Source organism: Panthera leo, chromosome F2 (assembly GCF_018350215.1).
Source record: "Panthera leo isolate Ple1 chromosome F2, P.leo_Ple1_pat1.1, whole genome shotgun sequence".
NCBI classification, from domain to species: Eukaryota; Metazoa; Chordata; class Mammalia; order Carnivora; family Felidae; genus Panthera; species Panthera leo.
Window position 1 is genome coordinate 65,708,604 of NC_056695.1, and position 24,857 is coordinate 65,733,460.

The 24,857-nt window shown below is 44.8% G+C and overlaps 1 protein-coding gene across 1 annotated transcript in view; it reads left to right on the top strand.

Moving 5' to 3' along the window:
- Positions 1–16,587, top strand: part of LOC122210605 — a 28,417-nt gene extending 11,830 nt beyond the window's left edge. Inside the window, exons 5-7 of the mRNA XM_042923362.1 lie at positions 1,189–1,362; positions 16,449–16,520; positions 16,582–16,587. Of these exons, the coding sequence (XP_042779296.1) occupies positions 1,189–1,362; positions 16,449–16,520; positions 16,582–16,587 (252 nt within the window). The remainder of the gene's footprint in view (positions 1–1,188; positions 1,363–16,448; positions 16,521–16,581) is intronic.
- The last annotated feature ends 8,270 nt before the right edge of the window (positions 16,588–24,857 follow it).

Here is a 24,857-nt window from a genome sequence, read left to right on the forward strand (position 1 = left end):
TGCAGCATCTTCCCCCTTTCTTTCATTCCACAAATATTTATCAAGCATGCAGGGCCTTGGAGATGCACCAGCAGGAGCTCTCTCTAGACGGACAGTCCACCAAGAGCGAGAACCATCTTTTTTCTGTCTCTATGGGGCCTGTGCCTGATACATAATGATCACACAATAAATGGTTCCTGCTAAGCGAATAACAATGGGATTGAAGAGGGCTGGGTAAATGAGACTTCTTTCCCCACCAAGGTTCCAAATGATTTGAGAGCTGGATGAGATCAGACCTAGGGAGGCTGAAATATCACCTTTATTACTAACAACAGGAACTACTGGAGAATGTGGGAATATATAAGAAATAGGAAATAGGTAATAGGAAAACTCAGAGGTAGGCAGACTTTTCCACCCAATCCTGGACAGTATTAGAAGACCACAGGCCTGCCCCCAGGGACATGGAGGGACAGAGAAGGGCGATCTTCAGTGAGAACCAAAGAAATAGAAAGGCCGAACTGAGAACAACACCGAGTTGGTTCTCCCGGAATTTATGATCAGAAATAAGTGCCCTCCTTGCAAACTGAAGGACAGGGAAAATCCAGAGTATGAGCCTAGTGATACCACTTCCATAGCTAAGCAGGCACCAAGATTAGGGAAGCTTTTACTCCTAATGTATAGGTATTGAGTGGACTAAATTCTGAAAACTTTCTAGTCCCTGATTCCAGTTATTATGAAAGCCAGGTTCATCCATGACCCTCCCATTTTCCTGAGCCGATAAACTCTTTTGCTGGTAAGCAAACACTAACAGGGTTCACCTGCACACTTGAGTTCTCATGAAGATAAGAACTTTTTAAAAATGTAAACATGGAAATAGAAAATCACATGGTTAATTAGTTTAGGCTTAAATGCATGGGTAGTGAATTTGCAGTCAATGATTGACCCAGCCTAAGTGGTTACTTTAGCAAGAAACACTCCTCCAAGTTCCTGTACTGGGTACTGGGTACTGGGAACAGTTTCTCTGCGACCCATGTGAATCTCTGGTGTGAGGCACATGGCCAAATGCCAGGGAGGGCCACCTTCACGGCAGTGATCGTATAATACTCTTGACAGTATTACAGGATTGAGAATTGGCAATACTCAAATCAGAATTAAACAGAGTGAATTCAGTTTGTGTGTCAGGAAAAACAAAATCAGATTTCTCCCCAGCACTGTACTGGCGACCAAAGGAGCGTCACTCGGTCCCAGAAGAATGAGAAAATGAAGTTTGTACAAGGCCTGGGGCAGAGCAGGAAAGCAACATGGTTTCTAAGCACAGTTCCAAGCCTGAGGAGAATCTCAATTTATGGACTCATGACAATGGCTTCTCTGCTTACAATTAAGGTTGGCAAAAGTTAACGTTGGCTTGGTTCAATGTTTGGGGAAAGCAGGTAGTTTCACAGATTGTTCGCTTAAATGGCAAGCTAGAGCTTTCATTTCCCAGAGATTTGGTAGCATTCACATTTCGGTACTTTCAATTCTAGCTGGAAGAGGAACTTCTGGGATTTACATTGCTCCTTGGCTCAAATTAAATCAATCCAGGCCTATGACACCTACTAGTTAGAAAGCTCCCTGTGGCACACAGCTTTCTAGAGAATTACACACAGAGGGGAAGGCTACACCCTTGTACCTTCAGGCAGTGTGCTGAGAGAATTAATATGACTACATATTAATAAAGTGCAAATTAAAGTGAGTCACATATTTCTGTCCTTATGGTGAAAGACCATACCGCACGCAATCTTCCCTCGGCATACTTGTCCCCTTCTGGAACCTGGTTCTAACCATGACCGTGTCTTGAATTGTTCCAAAACCTTTGGGCAAATTGCTCAGCCTCTCTGGATTTCTCATTTCTACCATTTATAGCATCTCTCTGACAATGATAGCTCAAGTCTTTCTATTCTAATATATTTTTTAAAAGACATGAAATGGGGTTGTCTCTCACTGAGTATAACTACTAGTTAAATGAAATAATGAATAGGTGAAAGGAAGAATGATTGGAGGAACAAATACCTTACTAAATGGAAGCTCAGTAACTTGAGAAGAATATCTCTGCCCACATAGCCATTCTCCGTCAGGTTTCTGTAAGAGAATTAAGGCTTAATGTCCTAAGGCATCCACTGTAGCAGTGAATTAATTTCTCTATATTAACTTCTCCATCTATAATGGTGCTAACTACGTACCAACTTTGGGAGAATTGAGAAATAGTCATTCACATCATTGTCCGCATTCTGTAGTCCAGTTGAGAAAGGCTTTATGATTGTTGAATAGCCAACAAATTTCTCAAGGAAACAGAATTTGCTGATAAGCCCAGGAACATGCTGAAATCCCCCATCACCAACTCCTACACGTGCTATAAGACCTACAGACTGGTCCTCCCACCAGCTCCATGGTACGTAGCATGGTACGTAGAGAAGAATGTGGGCTCAGGGCACAGAAAGTCTGGGATTTCCCATCTTTGTCCTCCCCTGCCCAAGATGTGCAACCCCCTCAAATCACTTTGTCTCTTAGAGCTCTAATATCCCCCATTGCCCTAGTTTTAATATCCCCCCCATTGTCCTCCAAACAGAAACCCCAAACAAGGATTTTGGTGCAAGTAATTTATTTGAGAGCGAATCCAAGAAAGCATGGCATAGCATGAGTTTCTCAATTTTGGCACTATCGACATTTGGGGCCACATCATTCTTTATGGTGGGGGACAGTCTTAATTGAGCCGTATCGAATGTTTAGCAGCATCCCTGGTCTCTACCCACAAGATGCTGGTAGCAAACACCCCTCTAGTTGTAATAACCAAAAAGTCTCCAGACAATGCTAAACGTCTCCTAGGAGACAAAATCACCCTCAGTGGGAACCACGGGTATGGTGGTTAATACGGCATATGGCCCAGATCACCCTTTCAGGACCCATTACCCCAGCAGCTGGGAATGTTGGATGCTGACTGCTGACAAAGGCATCCCCCTCTAGAGATTGTCCTTGGTCAAAAGACCTGCCTCACCCTTCCCCCTTATACCCACTCCCCAGGGCCAGCCTATATCCTGTGACTGGTCAATGCAAGGGCGCAAAGGCCTGACTCCCTCTCTCCAAGGCAGGACAATCATAAAATGCCACCCCAGCTCTGGAGCTTGCTGTATGATTAGGAGGTACTCTAGTACAACTACATCATAGCTGATGCTCTCCCTGTGCCCAGTTCTGCTCCCTAGCTTTTCTACAGGTGCTATTCCCAAATGCATTTTCCAATAAAACTTCTACATGCATATCTCCACATCAGAGTCTATTTCTGGGGAACATGAACTAAAACTTATTGTCAGGAGGTGTCCTAGGAAGTTAATTCCAAAATGAAATTTGGGGAGCTGGACCCCCTTCTAGCTAGCTGACAAAAAGTACCCCATTAGCAGTCATCAGTGGAGAGTACTGGGAGCCCCAGCATGTTGGAATTGCAGTTGTTAAACATGTAATTGCTCCAAATTGGATGGGATCCCTCCAGAAGGGAATGTGCTAGCTGTGAATATATAAAGCATTCAGCCTGCACAGGGCCAGAAAAGTAGTCATTCTAAGTACAGTGGACTCAGATGGCTGCTGCTCCTTGCTAAAAATGCATTAGGGAGAGACAAGGAAAGGCTGAGGTGATTCATCATCATGAAAAGGTAAGGAGTGAGGGTCATAGTGCCACCCTGGCATCAAGTAAAAGGAATCTCATCTCCTGCCCTCTTTCTGCAGAGGGCAGAAAAAAACTGAGCATCAGGCCCAGGACTTAATTATAAGGTTGGAATCCCAACCGCAGCAAGGCTGCTGCGTCCAGGTTTGTGCTCTGACTGGGAAGGAATGGGACCTTACACTTGGGTGGTGACAGCTGGACCAGTGCACCCAGAAACCCTGAACCATCATATCCTCCTGAAGCCTCTGGGCCTGAAGAAGTAGCCCATCCCTCATTACACACCCCCAGCCCTTGCTACAAGGCAGCTTGAATACAGAGGTCTTCACTTGCAAGACAACACATGCCTTCCCCAATCTCACCCCACCTCCTCTGCTGGCCACCAGAACAATAAATGGCATCCAGCCACCATACTGTCAGCCCAGGGAAGGGCTGAGCCTGCTACAAGAGGCGCACACACCAAAGAAGATGCCGGAAGTAGCCAAAACGCACCAACACAAGCCAGGAAGGTAGGCAGAGGATTGGAACACTGAATATGTCCGAAGGGGACGGGGTACAGAGCTGGATAAGGAAGAGTTTATTGACATGGCAAGATGGTTTAACACCCTGACAAGAGCGGTAGGGGATGGCACAGAGGTGCATCTTGGATGGCTCTCGTAAACTTGGGGAAAGTGAGGTAGTGCGGCAGAAATGCCAGAACTCCTGCAGCCGCGAGCAGAGGCAGGCATAAAAGGCTCAGAGAATCAGGCATGTGTGGGGGGGGCAGTTCTACTGCTTACGGTGGCACACCCTAAGGTGACCCCAGTGAGGCACACCCTTGTATAATCCCCTCCCCTCAGCACAAGCAGAAACTGCAACTTGCTTCTAGCCAACAGTGTATGGCTGGCAGAGGTGATGGGACAGTCACTCCAGTGATTCTGTTAACATATAACAGATTCTGATCATATAACATCGTCTCAGTGTCTCGAAGGGAGAGGTGCCACTGCTGGCTTGACAAAGGGAGCTGCCCAGGCAGCGAGGAAGTGCAGACCTCCAGGAATTGGAAGCAGGCCCAGATGACCGCCAGCGAGAAAATAGGGACCTCGGTCCCACAGCTGCCAAGACTTGGATTCTGCCCACTACCAAATGTCCTAGAAGAGGCCGACAGCTTGCCTGCAGCCTTGTGGAACCTGGAACCAAGGACCCAGTGAGCCATATTCGGACTCCTGCCCCTCAGAAACTCTGAGATAATAAATGTAGGTTGTCCTAAGCTATTCAGTTTGTGGTGTTGTTATGCAGCAATAGATTACTAATACACTCAAGGCTGGGAAACTCACAGCCAGTGATGTCCCATAGGAGGACCCAGAAGACACCTCATTTACCAAAGCAATAAGAAGTATGTGGGGCAGGGCACCAGCATTGCCGGGAAGCTCGATAGTGATTATCCTCTATGGGTCATGACTGACGCTGCGACAGACCCCTTAACTGCCAAAAAATAAATAAAATAAAATAAATTTGACTGAGTCTTGAAAAACGGAGGCCATGTGGCAATGTTGAAGCATTAAAAGCAAAGCAGTCACAATTATCATAATGAGTGGCAAAGTTGAAATGTCACCCTCTAAATATTCCCCTCTGCTGGCTTTTTTTTTTCCTTCATATAGGTAGAGAGGAAGGAAGGGAAAGATTTCTAAATCAAATAGCAAAAGGATATCACAGCCCATAAAAGGTAAAATTTACCAGTTAATATGCGCACGCAGAAAATGTTATGGAGGCATCCTCCTCACAACTATTAAAGAGGCAGTTAACAAATGATATCTGCAAGGCAACAATTCTTCTAACTCACCCAACATAAATAGCACTTGCCCTTGCGACTGAGCAATCAGCTCTTTGCAAGACTGTATCATAGCAACATTCAGCCAGAGAACTTCCAAGAGTATTGAAGCGTCCTTCTGGTGGCTACAGTCGTCCTAGGAGCGAGATGGAACAGAAAGAAAATTCTCAGCCAAGTGGTCAGAGTACTAGATCTCAGAGGCTTGAAGCTACCACTAGCTTGATGCATGACCTTGACCAATCTCTTGATTCCTCAGAGCCTTGATTCCCTCACCTATAAACTGAGCACTTGAACTAAATTCATTCATTTATTTATTCTTTCATTCAACAAATATTTGCTAAGCATCTGCTAGACCAGTTTCAGAGCCACTGTGCAGGAGAGGAAGGGGGAATTAGACAATCTCCAAGGTCTTTTTCAAATCTAACCGGGAATTTGAAATGGCACATCTATAGACATAAGGGCACATTTCCCCAAATCAGTATCTCGCACATGCCATCCACATGCCATCTCATAGCCAAACACTTGATCCTATCGTTAATGACCCTTTTGCAACACTGTCTTTCTTGGTAAAAGAGAACACAGTTCAGAGTCCTCCCCTTGCCCACTGAGAAGAGGTCACAGGGGAAAGGAGCAAGGAGGGAGGCATGTTTGACAGTTCACTGAGTCAGCTAGACTCCTCCTGTCCCTCCCCAGTCTGGGCTCCTCACCTTCCTCTCTTCTCCAGAGAGGCACACCCCCTCTGCCACTCTGCTGGCCATGAAGCTGATTAGCATTTTGCACTCCAGCAAAATGAGCTTTGGAATCTCACTTGTCCTCTCAGCAAAATATCAGATGGAAGTGGAGCAGATTTTAATGCAAAGGACGATTACATAATTTGCCTAAGTCCCAGCACAGAAATGCCACATGACTATTTGCTTCTTCCCTTTTGTCCTTTTCCCTAGCAAGCCCCAGAAAGTAATTCCACAGCCTAGAACCAAGCCCATGCATAACCTTTGGGCAGCTGAGGATGCTTTCTTCACATGCTGGGAGATTGCAACATAGCTCCAAAACAAAATTCCTTTTGCTTCTCGTCACTACATTAAGGGGTTGAGATCGTGAGATATAGATAGATAGATAGATAGATAGATAGATAGATAATTATATCACTATATATATGTTTAATTGTGGCCCCCAAATGGCCATCATTTTATTTTCTATACCTGACTTAATTTATTCATAAGCCTCATTCTACAAGGGTGGAGGAACTCACCAGCTGAAGGCTTCTCAAACTCCTCCAGTTGAAAATAGCATCTTCCGACCTGAGCCCCTGGAGGGCAATGCTGGGTCTCACAGGCTTCCTCCTTGATGGATGCCATCTCACCCTGACTGGAAAGGAACATGCACATCTTCCCTAGGGGAACTTCTGGGCTAGGCTGGAACCCTGGAGCCCAGCATAGATATGTCCTCGGGCACAGGAGTCCCTGACCATCCTTTGAGGCATTAAGCTGCCACAATGTCCTGAAGTCTGTGATCATGGCCCTTTGCCTCCAGTTGAGAAGTCTCTAGGTCATTGGTCCTGAATCCAGGCCTCTGCTGGGCCCACAGTTTTTTCAGGCTCCACTTCTCCCCTGCCCTGTTAGTTTCCTAGGGCAAACCAGGTGGCTTCAAACAATGAGGTTTATGCTCTCATAGTTCTAGACGCCAGAAGTCTGAAATCAAGGACCACACTCCTTCCAAAGCTCTAGGCTCAGAGGGAGGAATCCTTCCTTGCCTCTTTTAGCTTCAGGTACCAATGGCCTCCTGGGCCTGTGACTGCATCCCTCCATCTCTCCCTCCCTTCTCAAGTGGACTTCTCTATTTGTCTCAAACCTCCCTCTGCTTTCTTTTACAAGAACACCAATCACTGGCCCACCCTAAATCCAATATGATCTAATCTCTACATCTTTAACTTGATTATATCTGCAAAGACGCTGTTTCCAAATGAGGTCCCATTCACAGACACAAAGGCTAGGGCTTGGACATATCTTCTGGGGGCCACAATTCCACCCATTGTGCTTTCCAGAGGCTACCTGAGAGCTAGCAAATCTCTCAGTTACTCCCTTTGCCCTATTCACAGGCCACAGAGAACCAGGGCTGCAGACCCCAGTCATCTGTGGAGACACTGCCCCCTGTTGTCTTCCACGCACACCAGGTGCCATGACGAGGGTGGGCTTCTCTGAAAGGCTGTGCTCTCCAAGAGCACACTCTGGACAAGAGTTGCTTCTGCTATAAGAAGACGAAAAAGCCATCTGGAGTTTCTAGCAAACCCTCCCATGCCTGTTTCTCTGTCCCTCATCTGCCACCTTTCTTCCCTACACTGAGGCTGAGATAGGGAGGTGGAAGGGCATCCCAGACGAGGCATCACTTAACAGAGTTTTGAAGTAGAGTCAGGAGTTAGACCGGAGTTGGGCGGGGAGGATTTTCACTCAGAGAGCAGCCTATACAGACATGAAAGTGGAAGAAATTATGGCAAGAGGTTTGTGCAGCCAGCGCAGGGGCTGTAAGGAATGGAGTTCTGCGAAATGAGGCTAGCCAGATAGGCAGGGGCAGGCCAGCAAAGGCCTTGAATGCCATGCTAGGGAGTAGCCTGAAACCTTGGGGACCCATGAGGGATTTCAAGCAGGGGGCTTTAAACTCTGCAGTAGGTCCCTTCACATAATTCATCTTGAGGCTGAGAGCTTCCAATGATGATCACCAGTAATTCCTTGCCTCTGTGTGCACACATGATGTACTCCCCACAAAGAGGTGGGGTCAACCTCCCTCCCCCTTGAATCTTGCCCAGTTTCATGATTTGCCTTGTCCTGTAGAGTATGGCAGAAGCAATGCCTTCCAGTTCTGGGGTTAAATTAAAAAATACCAAGACAGCTTCCTCTTTGGCCCTGAGAAGCCAACTATCACCTTTAGAGAAGCTCAGCTCCCTAGATGAGAGGGAGCTTCCTTTGTGGGAAGAAAGAGGCCAGGTAGAGGAGCCAGTCATGTATGTGTGTGTGAGGCCTTCCTAGACCTTCCAGCCCCACCCAGGTGCCAGATGGATGCAGCTGAGTGAGCAGCCCCCAGCCCACACCACGTGGAGCAGAAGGACCTCCGAGCCAAGCCCTGCCTGGATTCTTGACCCACCCAGTCATGAGAAATAATAAATCATTGTTGGTTTAAGCCCCTCGGTTTTTGGATGATGGGATAGATAGCAAAAGACCATTGAAACGCATTTCATTTCATTTTGAAAATAACCACACAAGGAAATCATCTTCTCTTTTTTTCACATACAAGGAAAATCAGCCTTAGCAAAGCTTGAACTTGCTCAAAGACAGGGAGCTACAAGGGATTCTAAGAAACAACAAAGATCTAACTCAGCTTTGACCAGATACAGGGCCCCTGTTCTTTTCACTAAACATGGAGAACTAGCCAAGTATTCAGCTAAAATGTTGGGTACAGACAGCCTCTATTCTGATTTGTCTGGTGTTTGTTCCAATTAGTCAAGGTTTATTCTTTACCAGATATTAAATATTTGGAAGACTGCCCTTGACTGGGAGCACACAATCATAGGAGGTAAGCATCACAACCAACTTCGGAAAATGTTGGAAGTGTTTCAAGTTTATAGAAAATACCCCCCAGCCTTGCTTTCCTGGCCTTACCAACCTGGCTTGCTTTGGATGTATCAGTACCTGAGGCCAAGGCACAGAAGTGACATCTGGTCCTCCCATGTGTCCGTGGTGAATTTCATGCACAACCAGAAACAGTTTTCAGCAGGCATGCCCCACAGACTGAACAAAAATGCATGTGGTAACATGTGCACACTTCCTTTTCCTGTGCATATCCCCCTTTTTCTCCCTTGGTTTCATAGTTTTTGCTTTTGGGTTTATTACCTTGGAATGCCCCTTGGAGTATTGTTCAGAAGCAAAATTACCTCATTTAATTCAATGTATTGCTCTTGGAAGCAGGTTTTATTTCCTGTACTTGATGCAGGACAGTAAACAAGATGCTTCTGTTTTTCCCAATCCTACTTCTCTGCCCACCCCCACGCCTTGTGTCTCCATGGTGAAGGGGACTATCATTTATAACGTGCCCCATCATTTATGAAGACTTGGCCTGGAGCCTGGATGGAGAGAAACAGAGAGATTTCTACAAACATTTCTTCCACATACTCACAGAAGAAAAGGCAGTGAACCAGTTATGTTCAGGTGGTTGTATTAAAGTTTTTAGGGAGTTGTTTCTCCATGCTAAGTGACTCAAAGAATAAGGTACAAATTCTTTAATTCCCTGACATTTTAGACAACTACATTCTGTACATGAGAACCTTCCATTCTATGTAGTAAACCAATGGAGGAGCTAGACTTTGAATCAGAAGGACAAGTGTACTCTTCCCCACCCATTCCAATACAGCTTTCACCCCCAGGTCTCCAATGACATGTCAAAGTCACCAGTGTGTGCATCTGGCCAAATCCAACAATGGATTTTAATTCTCATCTTAGTATCTCAGTAGCAGTGACACCATCGATTCTTCTCTTTGTGAAACACTCTTTCCCCTTGGCTTTTGGGCCATCCCACATGTTTTCTTTCCCTCCTCCCAATTTGGATATTCCCTGTCTTTTGCTGGGCTCTCCCCTTCTTCCTGACCTTTACATGTTGGCACTCCCTCCAGCTCAATCCCAGCCTTCTGGTTTCCTCTGTGTGATATTCTCCAGTCCTGTGGCATCAAAGGCAGCCTATATGTTGGTGACTCCCAAATTTTAACTTCAACCTTGACATTTTTCTTATTTGGAACCTCAAATCCAATGTCTCCAAAATGGAATTCCTAATTTTTCCTCTTAAAGCTACCCCTCTTTTAGTCTTCTCCAACTCAGCAAATGACACCAAGGTGTTCAGACCAAAACCCTGGAATATTTCTTAACTCTTCTTTCTTTCATGCTTCATATTTACTGAACCAGCCAGTCCTCCCAACTCTGTCCCAAATATGAGTTCTTTTTACATCCTGGACTGCTACTATTTTTGCTAGCTTCATTTTTGCATTGATTATTGCAATAGCCTCCTGTGGTAGACAGTTCCACGTTTCCAAGCATTCACCACTCCTCATGGTGGAGGATTATACTTCCCCACTCCACTGATGTCAGGCTTAGCCACATGACCTGATTTGGTCAATGAAATGTAAGGGAAGTGATGTGTGTCATTGTCAGGCAAAAGAGCTCATAGTTAGCATGTGATTCACCGTGACCTCTTTTGTCTCAGATATAAGACCAGCAATGTTCCAGATAGCGGAGATGATGTGTGGAAGAGCGGCAAAACATGAAACATTTTTGCCATAGCATAACTCAGCCCATTCTGACTCATACAGTTATCAGCTTGACTCCATAGTTCTATGTCCTGGCCCTCCCCTGCTACCTGCCCAGTAAATTATCCACATAGTAGACAGAAGCCATTGTGAAAGAGTAAATCAGCTCATGTCATTTCCCTTCTCAAAGTCCTCCAAAGGCTTCTCATTCAACTTAGAATAAAGTTGTTTATTATTCTCATCTTGTTCCCTAAGCCCCTTTGTGGCCGAGTCCCAGCCCATCTGACAGCATCTCTTGCCAACCTGCTTCTTGCTCACTTCTCTCAGTTCACACTGGCTGAGATGATCATGTGTCAACTTGACTAGATCACAGGATGCTCAGATATTTGGCTAACATTTCTGAGCGTGTCTGTGAAGATGTTCCTGGATTAGCATTTTTTAAAGTTTATTTATTTATTTTGAGAGAGACAGACAACACAAGTAGGGGAGGGGCAGAGAAAGATGGGGAGGGAGAGAATCCCAAGCAGGCTCCACATTGCCAGCACAGAGTCTGATGCAGGGCTCAAACCCACGAATCCATGAGATCATGACCTAAGCCAAAACCAAGAGATGCTTAACCGACTGAGCCACTCAGGCATTCCCCTGGATTCGCATTTGAATCAATAGACTAAGTAAAACAGATAGATTGTTTTCCCCAGTATAGGTGGGTCTCATCCAATTGATTGAGAGGCTGACTAGAACAAAAAAAGGTAGAAGAAAGGAGAATTTGCCATCCTCTGCTTGACTATTGAGCTGGAACATTGGTCTTCTACCCTTCAACTGGGATTTACACAATTGGTTCGGTTGAGTCTCAGTCCTTCAGACTGAGACTGAGTTACACCACAGGCTCTCCTCAGTCTCCAACTTGTGGAGAGAAAATTGTGGGATTTCCCAGCCTCTAAAATCACATGAGCTGATTCTTATAATAAATACATAAACATACATATATATGATACACATATAGAGAAAGAGATCCTGTTGGTTCTGTTTCTCTGGAGAACCTTGACTAGTACATTTCCTTTCCTGATGTTGCTTAAATAAAATATATCTACTCCAAGAAGAAAAAAAAAAAACAAAAACAAAAGCAAAAACAAATGGGCTGACAGGAAAATTCTCCTGAAGAATCAAACCAACCAAACCACCTTACCCTTTACAATTCATTCTAATGAAGTCCATGATTAACAAGTTCCACCCACACACACAGAGCTTCCGGTTAGCTTTTAAGCGTCCTATTTTAAAATGTGAGCATAAGCCAGTGATCACCAGACCCCCAAGGAAATTCTCTAACCTGAAAACTAGAGGTCAAATTATTGGCGGTGTGTGGGAGGGGGGTGGGATAAAGAAACTTATATAAACCTATGGAGGAAGATAACAAATTGAGAGGAAATTATCATTAACATCCTCAGAGAAGTAGAAGTTATAGTATTATAAAAACAATTCTATCAAAAATAAAACAATTATAGACCAAAAGAGACTTCTTAGAAATTCAGTTAAATAGAATGAAAATTTCAGCAGAGGGATCAGAAGATATAGTTACGAAAATTTATTGGAAAGTAGAGTGAAAAGTCAAAGGGATGGAAAATATGGTGGAGAAGAAACTTTAAAAATCAGTCTAAGAGTCCATCCTCTGAATAAGTAAGTAAAGTTTCAGAAAAAGAGAATATGGAAAATAGAAGAAAGGACAATGCAACAAAAATAATTCAAGAAATTTCCCAAAACTAGAGGGCATGAGTTTCCAGTTAGAAAGGCCATGTTAGATACCCAGAATAATAGATAAAAACAAGTCCATACGAAAACTTATCATCATAAGTTTCCAGAACAATAGGGACAAAGTAACAATTTTAAAGGTTTCCAAAAAAGTAAAAAGTGTCACTCAAAAAATCAGAATAACTATGGATTTCTCAGTAACCACGCTAGAAGCAAAAAACTAATGTAGCAATGACTTCAGAGTTCTATAGAAAAAATCATTTCTAGCTTAGAATTCCACATCCAAAAAAGTTATCAATTCAGTGTTTGGGTGAAATACAAACACTTCAGACATGATAGGTCTCAAAACATTTACCTCCCATGTACCCAATCTCAAGAAAATATTGGGAAGTTCATCCAAAATGAGAAAGTAAACCAAGAGAGGGGAAGATATGGCATCTGGGAAATATAAGCATCCAAGAAAGAGCCAAAGGAATCTCAGGGATAAAGATGAAGGGAGATCCAAGAAGAACAGCTGCACACTGAACCTAGAAAGAAAACAGTCCAGATCGGAACAGCTTAGAAGAGCACAGGAGAGAAGACCAAACAGATGGCCTTGTAGGAATAGAATACCTGATGTGAGTGAAAGTACCAAGAGGAGATTTAAACAATTAAGGAGAGAGTTTGGGATGACTTGGTGTTAGAAAACAAAGCAAAGGTGGAAAAAAAAAAACAAAAAAAAACAATGTAACTGTTAACTCCAGAAAAACCTAACGGTCATACAAGAAAACAAAAATTATGTCCAGCTGTGAAGCGTGTTTATGTAGATGGATGATATACACACTAATATTAACCTAAGAAAAATTGTGAAGTAATAATAGTGAGATAATGGGAAGGTGGGAAGTCAAGAATTATACACGGTAGAGCAGGGCAGGGGTGGTAAAAGAGAGCTGTCATAGTGGGAAGCTAATAGATACTGCCTGAAGCTGAAAAAGAAAAGAGAGTGTAGTATTGTAATCATAGTATAGAGATAAGGAGATAATATCAAAGTAAGCAATTAAAATCATTAAACATGTTGATTCTAGAAAGCAGGGAAATGGTAGAGCAAGGAGGAGCTACTTCATTTTAGAGTGCCTTGTGAAATTATTTGGCCCCTGCTATGGACTGGATGTGTCCCCCCAAACTGATGTGTCGAAGCCCTAATCTCAAATGTGATAGTATTTGGAGGTGGGGCCTTTGGAAAGCAATGGTTTGGATGAGGCCATGAGTGTGAGGGTCTCCATGATGGGATCAGTGTCCTCATTTAAAGAAGAAAAACTAGATCTTTCTCTCTCTCTCTCTCTTTCTCTCTTTCTCTCTCTCTCTCTCTCTCTCTCTCTCTCTCTCTCTCTTTCTCTCTCTCTCTTTCTCTCTCTCTCTCTCTCTCTTTCTCTCTCTCTCTCTCTCTCTCTCTCTCTCTCTCTCTCTCTCACCATGTGAGGACACAGAGAGAAGTGAAGCCAGAAAGGAGCCATCATCAGGAACCAAATCTTCTGGCACCATGATCTTGAACTTCTCAGCCTCCACAACTGTGAGAAATAAATGTCTGTTGTTTAAACCACCCAGACTATGGTATTTTGTTATGGTAGCCCAAGCAAACTAAGACAACTCCTAAAATTATGTAAGTGCATAACTTTGATGAAAATGAAAACTACATTTTAAAATGATCATGCATCAACAGTGAATTAAAAGGATGGTTTTAATTTGGCTTCCCTTTGTTATGTGCACACATAGACACATAGCACCATTTGGGCAATACATTTTGCAAAGCATCTAAATGCATGAAAATATTTCAGGGAAGTGTTAATGATGGCCTGGGCCAATCTGTCTGTTGTAAATAGTTCTCAGGAAAGTATACTAATTAGAGCTAGGATAGGCAAATGATAAAACAACCCATCAATCAACAGCACTTGCTGCTCAACTATTGAATATGTAGCAATGGATAGTCAACATTCTGTGGGGTAAACAACCTAGTGTATGATAGAGTTTCTGGCACTGAAGATTTTATTATTCAGGGAATGACACAGGACATAAACTTCTGTAAAGTTAAATGACAATACAAATTTATAAATAATGTTTCATTAAAAAGTAAAAAGATGTCACAAGATAATACATGACCTTTGTTAAATATATACCAGAAACTATAGATGTGTTATTGTTTACAAGATGTGTTATTGTTTATGATGCAGGGAAGGAATCTCAGAGGAAAGATTAAAAGTAGATCTTGAGGGATGGGCTGGACTTGAATGGACAGGGGGAAGGAGTAATTCAAAATGTGGGTCCAGGAGAGCAAGATGTGGTCTGGGAACTGTGCAGAAATTGCAGGGTCTAGAGCCAAGGCATTTGAATGAATCCACTAACTAAACTGTGAAGGCAAATTTTAGCCTTTAGCCTAAGCAAAGCCACATATTCAGAAAAAAATAATTCCATCACCACAGTGAGGACAAAAATCCAATCCAGTATTCTGCTAGGAAGTGTATCCGTCATTTCATGAGATCAAAAAAACCCCAGAGATGGTTTCTGATCCATGTTATAGGCCCGAATTCCCCGCAAACAGAAATTACCTCTTATAAAAATCATTAATTAGGACATTGCCTCAATTCTATTGTGAACAATGAAAATATGTTCATGGACCTGTGTACTTGGATTAAAGCACCAGGGTATGATTTATTGGGAAGACTATTCTCCAAGGGAACATAAAAATGTAAGGCTTGCATTTTTATAAAGTTCAAATGCATTACCTCTTCAATGTTGAAATAAACTGAAGTGACCTCCATTCAGACAAATTAATAAAATAGCATGCAAATTAGCAAAAATTAATGTTCCGCCATTCATGCAGCACTTGGAGCCTACAATGAAAAATATATAGAACAGTGGGAAGTCAGAAGCATTTTCTATATGTAGCTGTTACCAGACAAACCTACACATATGGTTGTCACTCAAAAAAAAAAAAACAACAACTTCTGCTTTGATTTGTTAAGTAATTAAGGGAGACCTAGGGGCAGATATTAGAAGACAACCCACAGCACATCATGAGGCTGAGACTAGTTTATATCCAGTTCCAAAGAGCAGGTAGCTGTACCCACTAGTGCCCAGAAGAGGGCAGACAAGAGCTGCTCAGGTGGAATCTTCTTTAGAGGGACACCCAGTTGGTACCAGTCAGGGAAAACCATCCTCTCCACCTGCACAGGGAAGACCAGAATCAGCCCAGAACTGACTGGTGAAAGAGGTGAGGCAGGAGAGAAGCAACGGTGGGTAACATGGACCAAAGTAGCTGAGATAGATGAAGAGCCAGGCCAAGAAGAATCATGGAGAAGCCAAAGAATGGAAAATAAAGACAGACAGTGGCCAGGGGTCAAAGGATCTAGACTCAGGACACAGCAACTCGAATCATGCCACTCCCTGGCTCAACGGCTTTCAATGGCTCTCTATTACCATAAAACAAGCCTGAACTCCTTAGCCTAACTTTCAAGGTGACCCTACAATCTAGCTCTAACCCACCTTAGGATTTACTGTTTTTTATAATCACAGACCCAAGATTCCAAGCAAACAAGAGGTGACTTCCCTCCTCTACATTTTTGTTCCTGCAGTCCCTTCATTCATTCATCCACACACTGAGTGGACACGACACAGTAGTGATGGGAGGGATACAGGATCAGTAAAATGAAGTGTCCCCTTTTGAGGAGCCAGAGGCTCAGTGAGAATAAGCAAGGGAGTCAATGGGGTGGAGAGAGGAGTGACTAAATCAGACCATCAGGCAAGGCTTCCTGGCAGAGGGGACTATCTCCCTGAAAATGCCTCTCTCTCCTTTCCCCTTGCCTAAACCTTCAGTGCCTGCTAGAGAGCCATCTGTTGTTTTCACCTGCTGCCCCACCTTTCCACCCTCTTCTCCTTTGGAAACTGCTTCTCATTCTCTTTTCCAGGTGAGCTTAGGTGGCACAGACCTGGCCAATCATATGACTTCATCCTGTTGTCCATTGCCATTGAGTTATCAAGTCTCCTCCAAACCAATCACATTTCTCCCCTGGATTTTTCCCTTCCCTTTTGGCATCAAAGGGGTAGCTCCCTCTTCCTCCTGGATTAGAAACTGTCAGATTGGATTCCAGAGCTGCTGGTGCCATGTCCCTTGTCCCATTAAGGATTCTGAAAGAATGAACTGGAGAGAAGACAGAGAAACCCAACACTATGAAATCCCAGAATCAAGGTACGCTAAATCAGACCCGACCTGTGTTTAACTGCTTGTAATAAGAGCCCAGCTCCAAGACTTCACCAAAGAGGAATTTATTTTTCTCAGGTGACACCTGACTGAAAGGCTGGCAAGAAAGATCCAGTTTGCAGGCTCCGTGGTGACAGCAGAGACCCTGGCCTCTCCTGCCATTTTACTCCACTGTCCTCATCACCTGGCCATCCTTCTCATCTGCCAAGATGATTCCTGCATCTCTGGGTGTCATATCCACATTCCAGGCAAAAAGGACGAGCCTCATATGCCAGCTAAGTGTCAGGATTCCCAGAAGTGCCACCTGTACATATCTGCTTAAAATACAGAGAACAAACTGAGGGTTGACGGGAGATGGGTAGGGTAGAGGGGAAAATGGGCGACGGGCCTTGAGGAGGGCACTTGTTGAGATGAGCACCGCGTGTTGTATGCAAGCGACGAATCACAGGAATCTACCCCCAAAACCATGAGCACACTGTATACACTGTATGTTAGCTAACCTGACAATAAATTATATCTTAAAAATAAAAAGTTAAATTAAAAAATGAAAAGAAAAGGGTCACATGAACACCCCTAGCTGCAAGGGAGCCTGAAGAGCTGAGTGCTTTCAGTTGGGTGCACTGAGACGATAGAGAGAATGTACATTGGGTAGGCAGCTGGCGGTGTCTGTCACGACTCCCCAGTCACCACGTTTGCCTAAACGTTTGCCACAAATCCTCCTTTTTCCTTAAGCGAGTTTGAGGTAGGTATTCATAACTTTCTAAAAAAGCCGCGGTTAATATGCCTGCCAAATGCCACCACCACCACCACCTGATCCAACTATATCCGAATAATCTTGCCTTCAATATCCAGTTATAATACATGCTCTTCCCACAGTAGCCTGATGAAGGGCAATCACGGGGACAAGGTTAACCCCACAGTCAAAGCAGGCAGAAGGACCCTACAAGCATGATGGCTGGAATGCAAAGTCCCTCCCCCTTTGCTTGGCCTGTAGAAGATTCAGGAGGCGGCCATCTTTAAAGCCAACAGTGTGATGAATGTCTACCTAGGCACTGCTATTGACCCTGTTCCCTGAGGGCTGCAATGCTACCCAGGGCATTGCTAGTAACAAAGAGGTGACAGCAACAGCCCTATTTGCCACTATAATGCTTAAATACAATATGGGACATCTAATTTCTATGTGATGGGACACTATACCACAAAGAAGAGAATGGGGGGAGTTCTGTATGTGTACTGATATAAAACACTTTCCAGAAGGCATTACCGAGGGGCGGGGGGAATTGCAAAATGACATATATAGGAGGTAATCATTTGTGTTAAAGGAAGAAAAAATAATATATGAATAAATATTTGTTCCTGCCTAAAGTATCTCGAGAAGGACATATAGTGCAAGAGATTGGTGCCATTAGCTGCCTCCAAAGTGAAGGACAGGGAGCCTCAAAAACAGGAGGGAGGCATTTCTTTTCCCAGCCTTTACACCTTTTGAATTCTGGACCTTGTGGAATCTATCTAAACCTACTTGTACCTGTTTGGATCCTGTGAGCCTATTTGAAAAAGAATGAAAATATGTTTCTTAAAATAAACACATTTGTGGTCTGTGGTGGTAATGCCTAGTCTTTGATTTGGTTTGGTCTGGTTTTTCAAGGCAGAACAACAGGAAGAAGGAAACTGGCAGTCAGGGCTCGCAAAGAAAAAAAGAAAATGAGCAACCATTTAACAATAAAATAGAAATAACGTATTTTGATTAATGGATGTTTTTTTCACATTATTCTCAAAGCATTTACAGACTTTGGCTCACTCATCCTCTCTCTGTTCCTCTTCTACAAGGTGTGGAAAAATTGATTCAATTCCTTTCCGTTCAGAAGTGAGGAGAGGCGTGAGGAGCCCAGGCTGGGAGCCTGGCCTGCTACTCTGTCCTGGAATCAGGACACCAGGCCTTTGCCCCCCACTGCTGCCTGTGTCCCGAACTGCCTTTCTTCAACTCTTTATTCCCAGAAGCCACTCCCGTGTGCTTCTCTATTGAAAATAGCTGTTCCTTCCTTTAGAACAGGGGCCAGAAAACTTTTTCTCTAAAGGGCCAGATAGTATTTTAGACTTTGATGGCCACTCGCTCTCTGCAACTACTCAACTCTGCCATTAGGGGGCGAAAGCAGCCTCAGACATCACACAAACAAACAGGCCTGCTGTGGGGCCAATACAATTTCATTTACAAAAATAGTCTGTGGGCTGGATTTGGCCCACAGGCTGTTCTTTGCGGACCCCTCCTTTGGACCCCAAGGAAATCTGCCATCAACTAGCATCATGCTGTGCATTACATTTTGGTTAGCGGTTTACCCTTCTGTCTTCCCCCAGATGCAGACTCCTTGAGAATGAAGACTTTTGTCATCCTGGTGTAATGCCCATCCACTAGCCTGAATATCCACTGAACTGGCCCAGAGTCACTCAACCCATCTGCCGAAGAGAGAACCCAGCTCATAGCTTACTTTTCCCGGGGCACGTCTGTCACAGCAGACGCCAGCACTCACACCCCACTCACTGTCCCCAGGCCCTCAACAGCAATGTCACTGTCTGCCCCACTGCGCTGGGTTCTCTGGACCCAGAATAACTCAGAGACCCTTCTCTAAATGTTTGGTTGCATGTCTGGATTAAATAACGTTTAGGGGCACCTGGGTGGCTCAGTCGGTTGGGCGTCCGGCTTCGGCTCAGGTTGTGATCTCACAGTCCGTGAGTTCGAGGCCCACGTCAGGCTCTGCGCCGACAGCTCGGAGCCTGAAGCCTGCTTCGGATTCTGTGTTTCCCTCTCTCTCTGCCCCTTCCCTACTCACACTCTGTCTCTCTTTCAAAAAAATAAAATAAGGACATAAAAAATAAATAAACAAATAACGTTTAAAGCTATCAAATTCAAAAAGCAATGTTGCTGAATGTGCCAGGTTTATGATTTTGAACATCATGAAAAGACATTCAAGGTTGGGGGACGGGGGATGGATGCCTGGGTGGCTCAGATTTCCGCTCAGGTGATGATCTCCCGGGGTGTGAATTTGAGCCCCAGCTGGGCCCTCCCCCCCACCCCCCCCCGGCCCCCCCGCACTGACAGTGTGGAGCCTGCTTTGAATTCTCTGTCTCCCTTTTCTCTCTGCCTCTCTCTCTCTCTCTCTTTCTCTAAAAAAGATAATACTAATAAATGTTTTTTAAAAAGTGTTTTTAAAAGACATTCGAGGAAAGAAGAAAAAACTTTTACTTTCCAGTGTAGAACCTTGAATTTTTGGCCATTACATTATTGCTTCCAGTTTATATTTTCGAAGACTCACTGAAGGGACTTAGTATGTCATTTTTTAAAATGTGTATTTCAGGATTCCTAACAAGTAATTGTTGGCTAACTAACTCTAGAGAAATACAAAGTTGTTTTGAGTTTGGAAATCACAGAACTTTATTAAATCATCTTACCCTCACGTTCTCCTTTTCTTTTTGTTTTCTTTTTATTTCTTTTTAAGTAAGCTCTACATGCAACATGGGGCTCAAACTCGCGACGCTGAGATCAAGAGTTGCATGCTCTAGGGACTGAGCCAGCCGGGGGCCCCTCTTACCCTTGTTTTCTAAGATTCATTTCTGCACTCGCAATCCTATGCTTCCAAAGTCAGGGACCTCTGTGTTCTGAGTCTTGAGAACCCATAAAGGATCCAGCCTTTCTTTGGCCCCCGCCTGCCACGCTCCACCGGACCCAGATCACTGCCTCCTGGACTTGAAGGGCAAGTCTACGAAAGGCAGCCTCCACCCAAAAACACTGTGGCCTCTGCAGCCAGGCAGGACTGCTATCCCTTTGGCTCCAGGTAGGAGGAGGAACTGTTCCCTCCTTCAGCGCCGGGGGCCTCCTCAGCCCCCAGCTCTTCTCTGTGGTCCCTAGACCTAGGAATCCCTCCCCAGAGTTTCAGTCGTCCGTGTCCCCCAGCAAGACATGGCCGACTGAGTTTCCTGCTACCAATGAAAATGCAAAGAAATGAAATTCCGCTGCAGACCGTCCTGGAAGTCCGCTGAGCCGCCCACTAAGACTGCCTTCCGCCTTCAGCCCCTAACGTCTTAAGGAAACTTCATTGAGTGCAGTGTGTATTTGGCTAAGCAGAGGCGATGAGCTGAGGCTTCCCCCAACCTTGAGAGCCACTGGGCTTTCTTCCCTGATCCAATCACTTCTTCCCTCACCTCCCAGCCCACCTTCTAGAGCCTGCATCGGAGATGAAAAGTACACTTGAAAAGCGACTGGTGTGACTAGGAACCGAGTTTTTACTTTCTTTAATGTAAATTTACAAACTGATACTTAATTCAGTTACCGAAAAACTTTAAGTATGTTTGCAACTACATAGGTGGGTAAATCTGTGTTTTCAACCGCAAATTTCATGAAATTGAAATACACATCAAGTATTTTCAATGAAAATTGAGTGTCCACATTGAGATGTACTGTAAGTATAAGATACATGTCAAACTTTGAGTGCTTCGTGCAAAAAAGAAAAAAAAAAAGAATGCCAACTATCTCATTCACGATGGTTTACATTGATTGCATGTGAAAATGGTATTTTGGCTATCTTGGGTTAAAGAAATATATTATCAACATTCATTTCAACATTGCCCTTTTTTCACATTATTTTTCTATCCGTCAGCACTGTTCTAGACCCTCTTTCAGTTTTCCTTTGCACTAGGAAACTGTCCAGAAAGTCTGGCCACCCCCTGGCAGGGCTGCCCTCCTGGTGTTCGCAGGATGGCGTTTTCAGAAGAAAGTGCTCACCTTTCTGAGGCTCATTGTGATGAAAGAGGAGAGAAGGGTGGTCAGCAGGTAGAGCTAGCTGGGTCTGACTTCCTGTAGAAAAGCCAGCTCGGAGGCCAGTGTGGCATCCCACAATGGGATGATAAAAGCTTGGCTCTGGCCCTCCAAAGACACAGCTTGGTGGCGGGCTCCCGCAGCCGAAGGCTGAGTGCAGTGGCATTGGTACACACGGGAGCATCTAACTCAGCCTGAGGAGCAGGGAACTCTCCCCGGGAGAGGTAGCGTTGCAAAGCTGGAGCAGATTCAGATATCTCTCTGGCTAGCCCGTGCGGTGGCTCTGCGTGGCCTCGCGGTGGCCACACCTATTGCTGAGCCAGATGCACGGACCCGGGCATCATTACCCTCTCTGAGGCGTGGTTTCCATCCTGTCCAAGAAGAAGTTTTGAGCAGACTCTACTGCGAAATGCAGTCATTCAACACAACTGCCTGTTTTGTACATGGTGTTGGCAGAGAAGCAGGGAACAGTCAGGCCGAGGCCAGGCCTTTCTTTACCTTTCTCCCATAGAGTAGGGCTTCCTTGGAGTCCATCTCCATGGCCAGCACCAAGCCCAGGTCGCTTCAATGAAGAGACACAGAAGGGAGGGCGGCTGGGACCGGTATCGCCAGCCCTCCTCAGCAAGACCAACGTGGAGACGGCAGCTCTCTGTAGCTACAGCCCTTGTCTCTGGGGAGCACCTCCCCTCCAGGAGACTTTGACTTGGAAACACACAGGATGGATTTGGGCACACAATCCCGGCTGCGAATGCCAGCACTTTCGGAATACCCAGCAAAGTGCTTTCCGGGCTTCTGGAAACACCTGGGAGGAGGGGGTGAGAGAGCCCTGGAGTCAAAACCCAGAAACCCAGCCCTAATGCTGACTCAGCCAACAACTAACTCAGTGCCTAGGGTCATAACAGCAGCAGCAACAACAACAACAACAACAACAACAACGTGGTATGTGTGTGTGTGTGTGTGTTACTCACCATGTGCCAGGGGAAACAGGAGTGTAGATAATATGCAATAGTGATGAGAGATGACCTGTTGACCTCCAGTTTCAGGGATCGGGAGGGACTTCCCGACATTTGGGAGACGAAGCAAGTGCAAAGCCTGAAAAGAGAGGCCACGGAGACTTCAATGAGGCATGTCTCCCCTTGCTGACTGCCAAGTTCACTGTCCATCTACCTCCTCTCAGACACCCCCTGCAGCAGTGAGCTGAATCATCTCCACTCTCTGAGACAAAAAGCTTGTCCAATACAACTCAACACTTGATTATTCACACTTACTGTTATTATATTTATTACTATCAAGAACATCTCTTTTTTTTAATCTTTACTTATTTTTGAGAGAGAGAGACAGAGAGACAGAGTGCGAGCGGGAGAGGAACAGAGAGAGAGGGAGACACAGAATCCGAAACAGGCTCCAGGCTCTGAGCGGTCAGCACAGAACCCAACGTGGGGCTCAAACTCACAAACTGCGAGATATGACCTGAGCCGAAGTGGGATGTTCAACCAACTGAGCCACCCAGGCGCCCCACTATTAACATTTTTGATGGTCTACTGCTATCGTGCTTTGTAAGTGGCTTGTCTCTCCAGCATCACAGTCAGTGAATATGATCGATACTTTCTTGTATTGCCTGCCAGCCTGCCACACGATCTCTGGATTGGAAGGGAACCCAAAGATCATTCTATCCAGAGCCCCACTCTCCTCTCTCCCCAACATGCCTCTGCAAGACCGATGTGCATACTGTCTACCTCTTTATTATGTTTGTGCAAAACAGAATGTTGAAAACAGGTTCTTTCTGCTTCAGTATCAGCTGATACTCCAAAACAAGAGCTGACTGCTTCCCACCTCAATGACAGGTCAGACCACCAGGACTTAGGGTAAGACAACCTGACTTAGTCAGGTTTTAAAAAGCCAATCCAGGGGCACCTGGCTGGCTGGGATGGTAAAGCATGAGATTCTTGATCTTGAGGTCGTGAGTTTGAGCCCCACATTTGGGGTAGAGTTTACTTTAAAAAAAAAAAAAAAAAAAAGCCCAATCTACCCACCTGTGGAAGCTTAAAGTTGGAGAGGCAAGATAAGGGTTGGGGTTAGGTAAGGATTTGGGGAGAGAGCTGTCAGTGTCTAGGCTCACACAGTCCCTGTGGGGGCTCTGTCTTCCCACCAAAAACCAAGGCACAGGGGCTTCAGTGATACCTCTTAGAGGCTTCGGTGCATGTTCCCTGGAAAGTGCAGAACTCAGTAGACTGGTGTCCGATCATGCTGAGGAATCCGAAGGGCTAGTGACTATGGCTGACTAGCTGCACTGAGGGTGGAGTAAGGAGTTGTGTTGAGGGTGGCTTTATTTCCCCAAGTCGTCAGGGCAAAGAACGTGTGAAGGTTTCCATAAGCCAGAACTGACCCAGGAGGTGTGCGGCCAGGTGCTGGGGCAGCAGGGGAGGGAGAAGCGCAGGAACAATCAAAAGAGACACAAGCTCTTGGTCAAGCAAACTGCAGGTGCCCACCAGGAACAGGAGGGGGCTGGCTGCAAAGGACCCATGAAGGAAGGCTCGAGAAAACCCAGGTGGCTAGGACAACACCAGTCGAGTGAGTCTTTTCCTGCCCCTTTCTTTCTCTCTCCCTCTTCCCCATTCTGGGGGAACCAGAAGAAGCCCCGAGAGTATGGGGGAAAGGAGCAGAGCACCCAGTGAAGAGAAAGAGACACAACAGCCCTCTACCCCTTCTCCCCTCCACCCAGCCTGATGCAGCTGAGGAAGAAAAGGGAAGAAAATTTCATCTGCGGTGAAAATTGGAGAGTTTGAGCTCTTACACTAGAGTGGGCACGTTAATTACTAAGTGGAGACCAGGTTTTCTGAGAGCAGTGACTAGATGACTTTTTCTTAGATAAGAGTGACCAAAAAAAGCCCTGGGCCTTGCCCCAGTTTTCTCAGGGTGCAAGATAAAAACTCCAGGATGAGCTTGATAGGACAGCAGGAGACCAAGAATACAATTCATTTCCACTGCATCCTGCAAGTACCTTCTTGTCCAGTATGATGATGACATATACCATTTCAAAAATTCGGATCATACTCTATATGGTATCCAAATGTTTTTTCTTCAAAGAATAATATATCATGAAGGTTTTTCCCTTGGAAGAAAATATTCATCTATGAGTTGAACATTCCACCATATGGACATGCCGTAATTTATTTATCCAAGATCTATCCAATGTTTGCTCTTGCAAATCAAGCTAAAATCAAATACCCTACGCATAAATCTTTGTTCACATATTTGCTTCCTTCCTAAAGATAAATTCCAAGGAATGGAATTGCTAGACTAACAGAA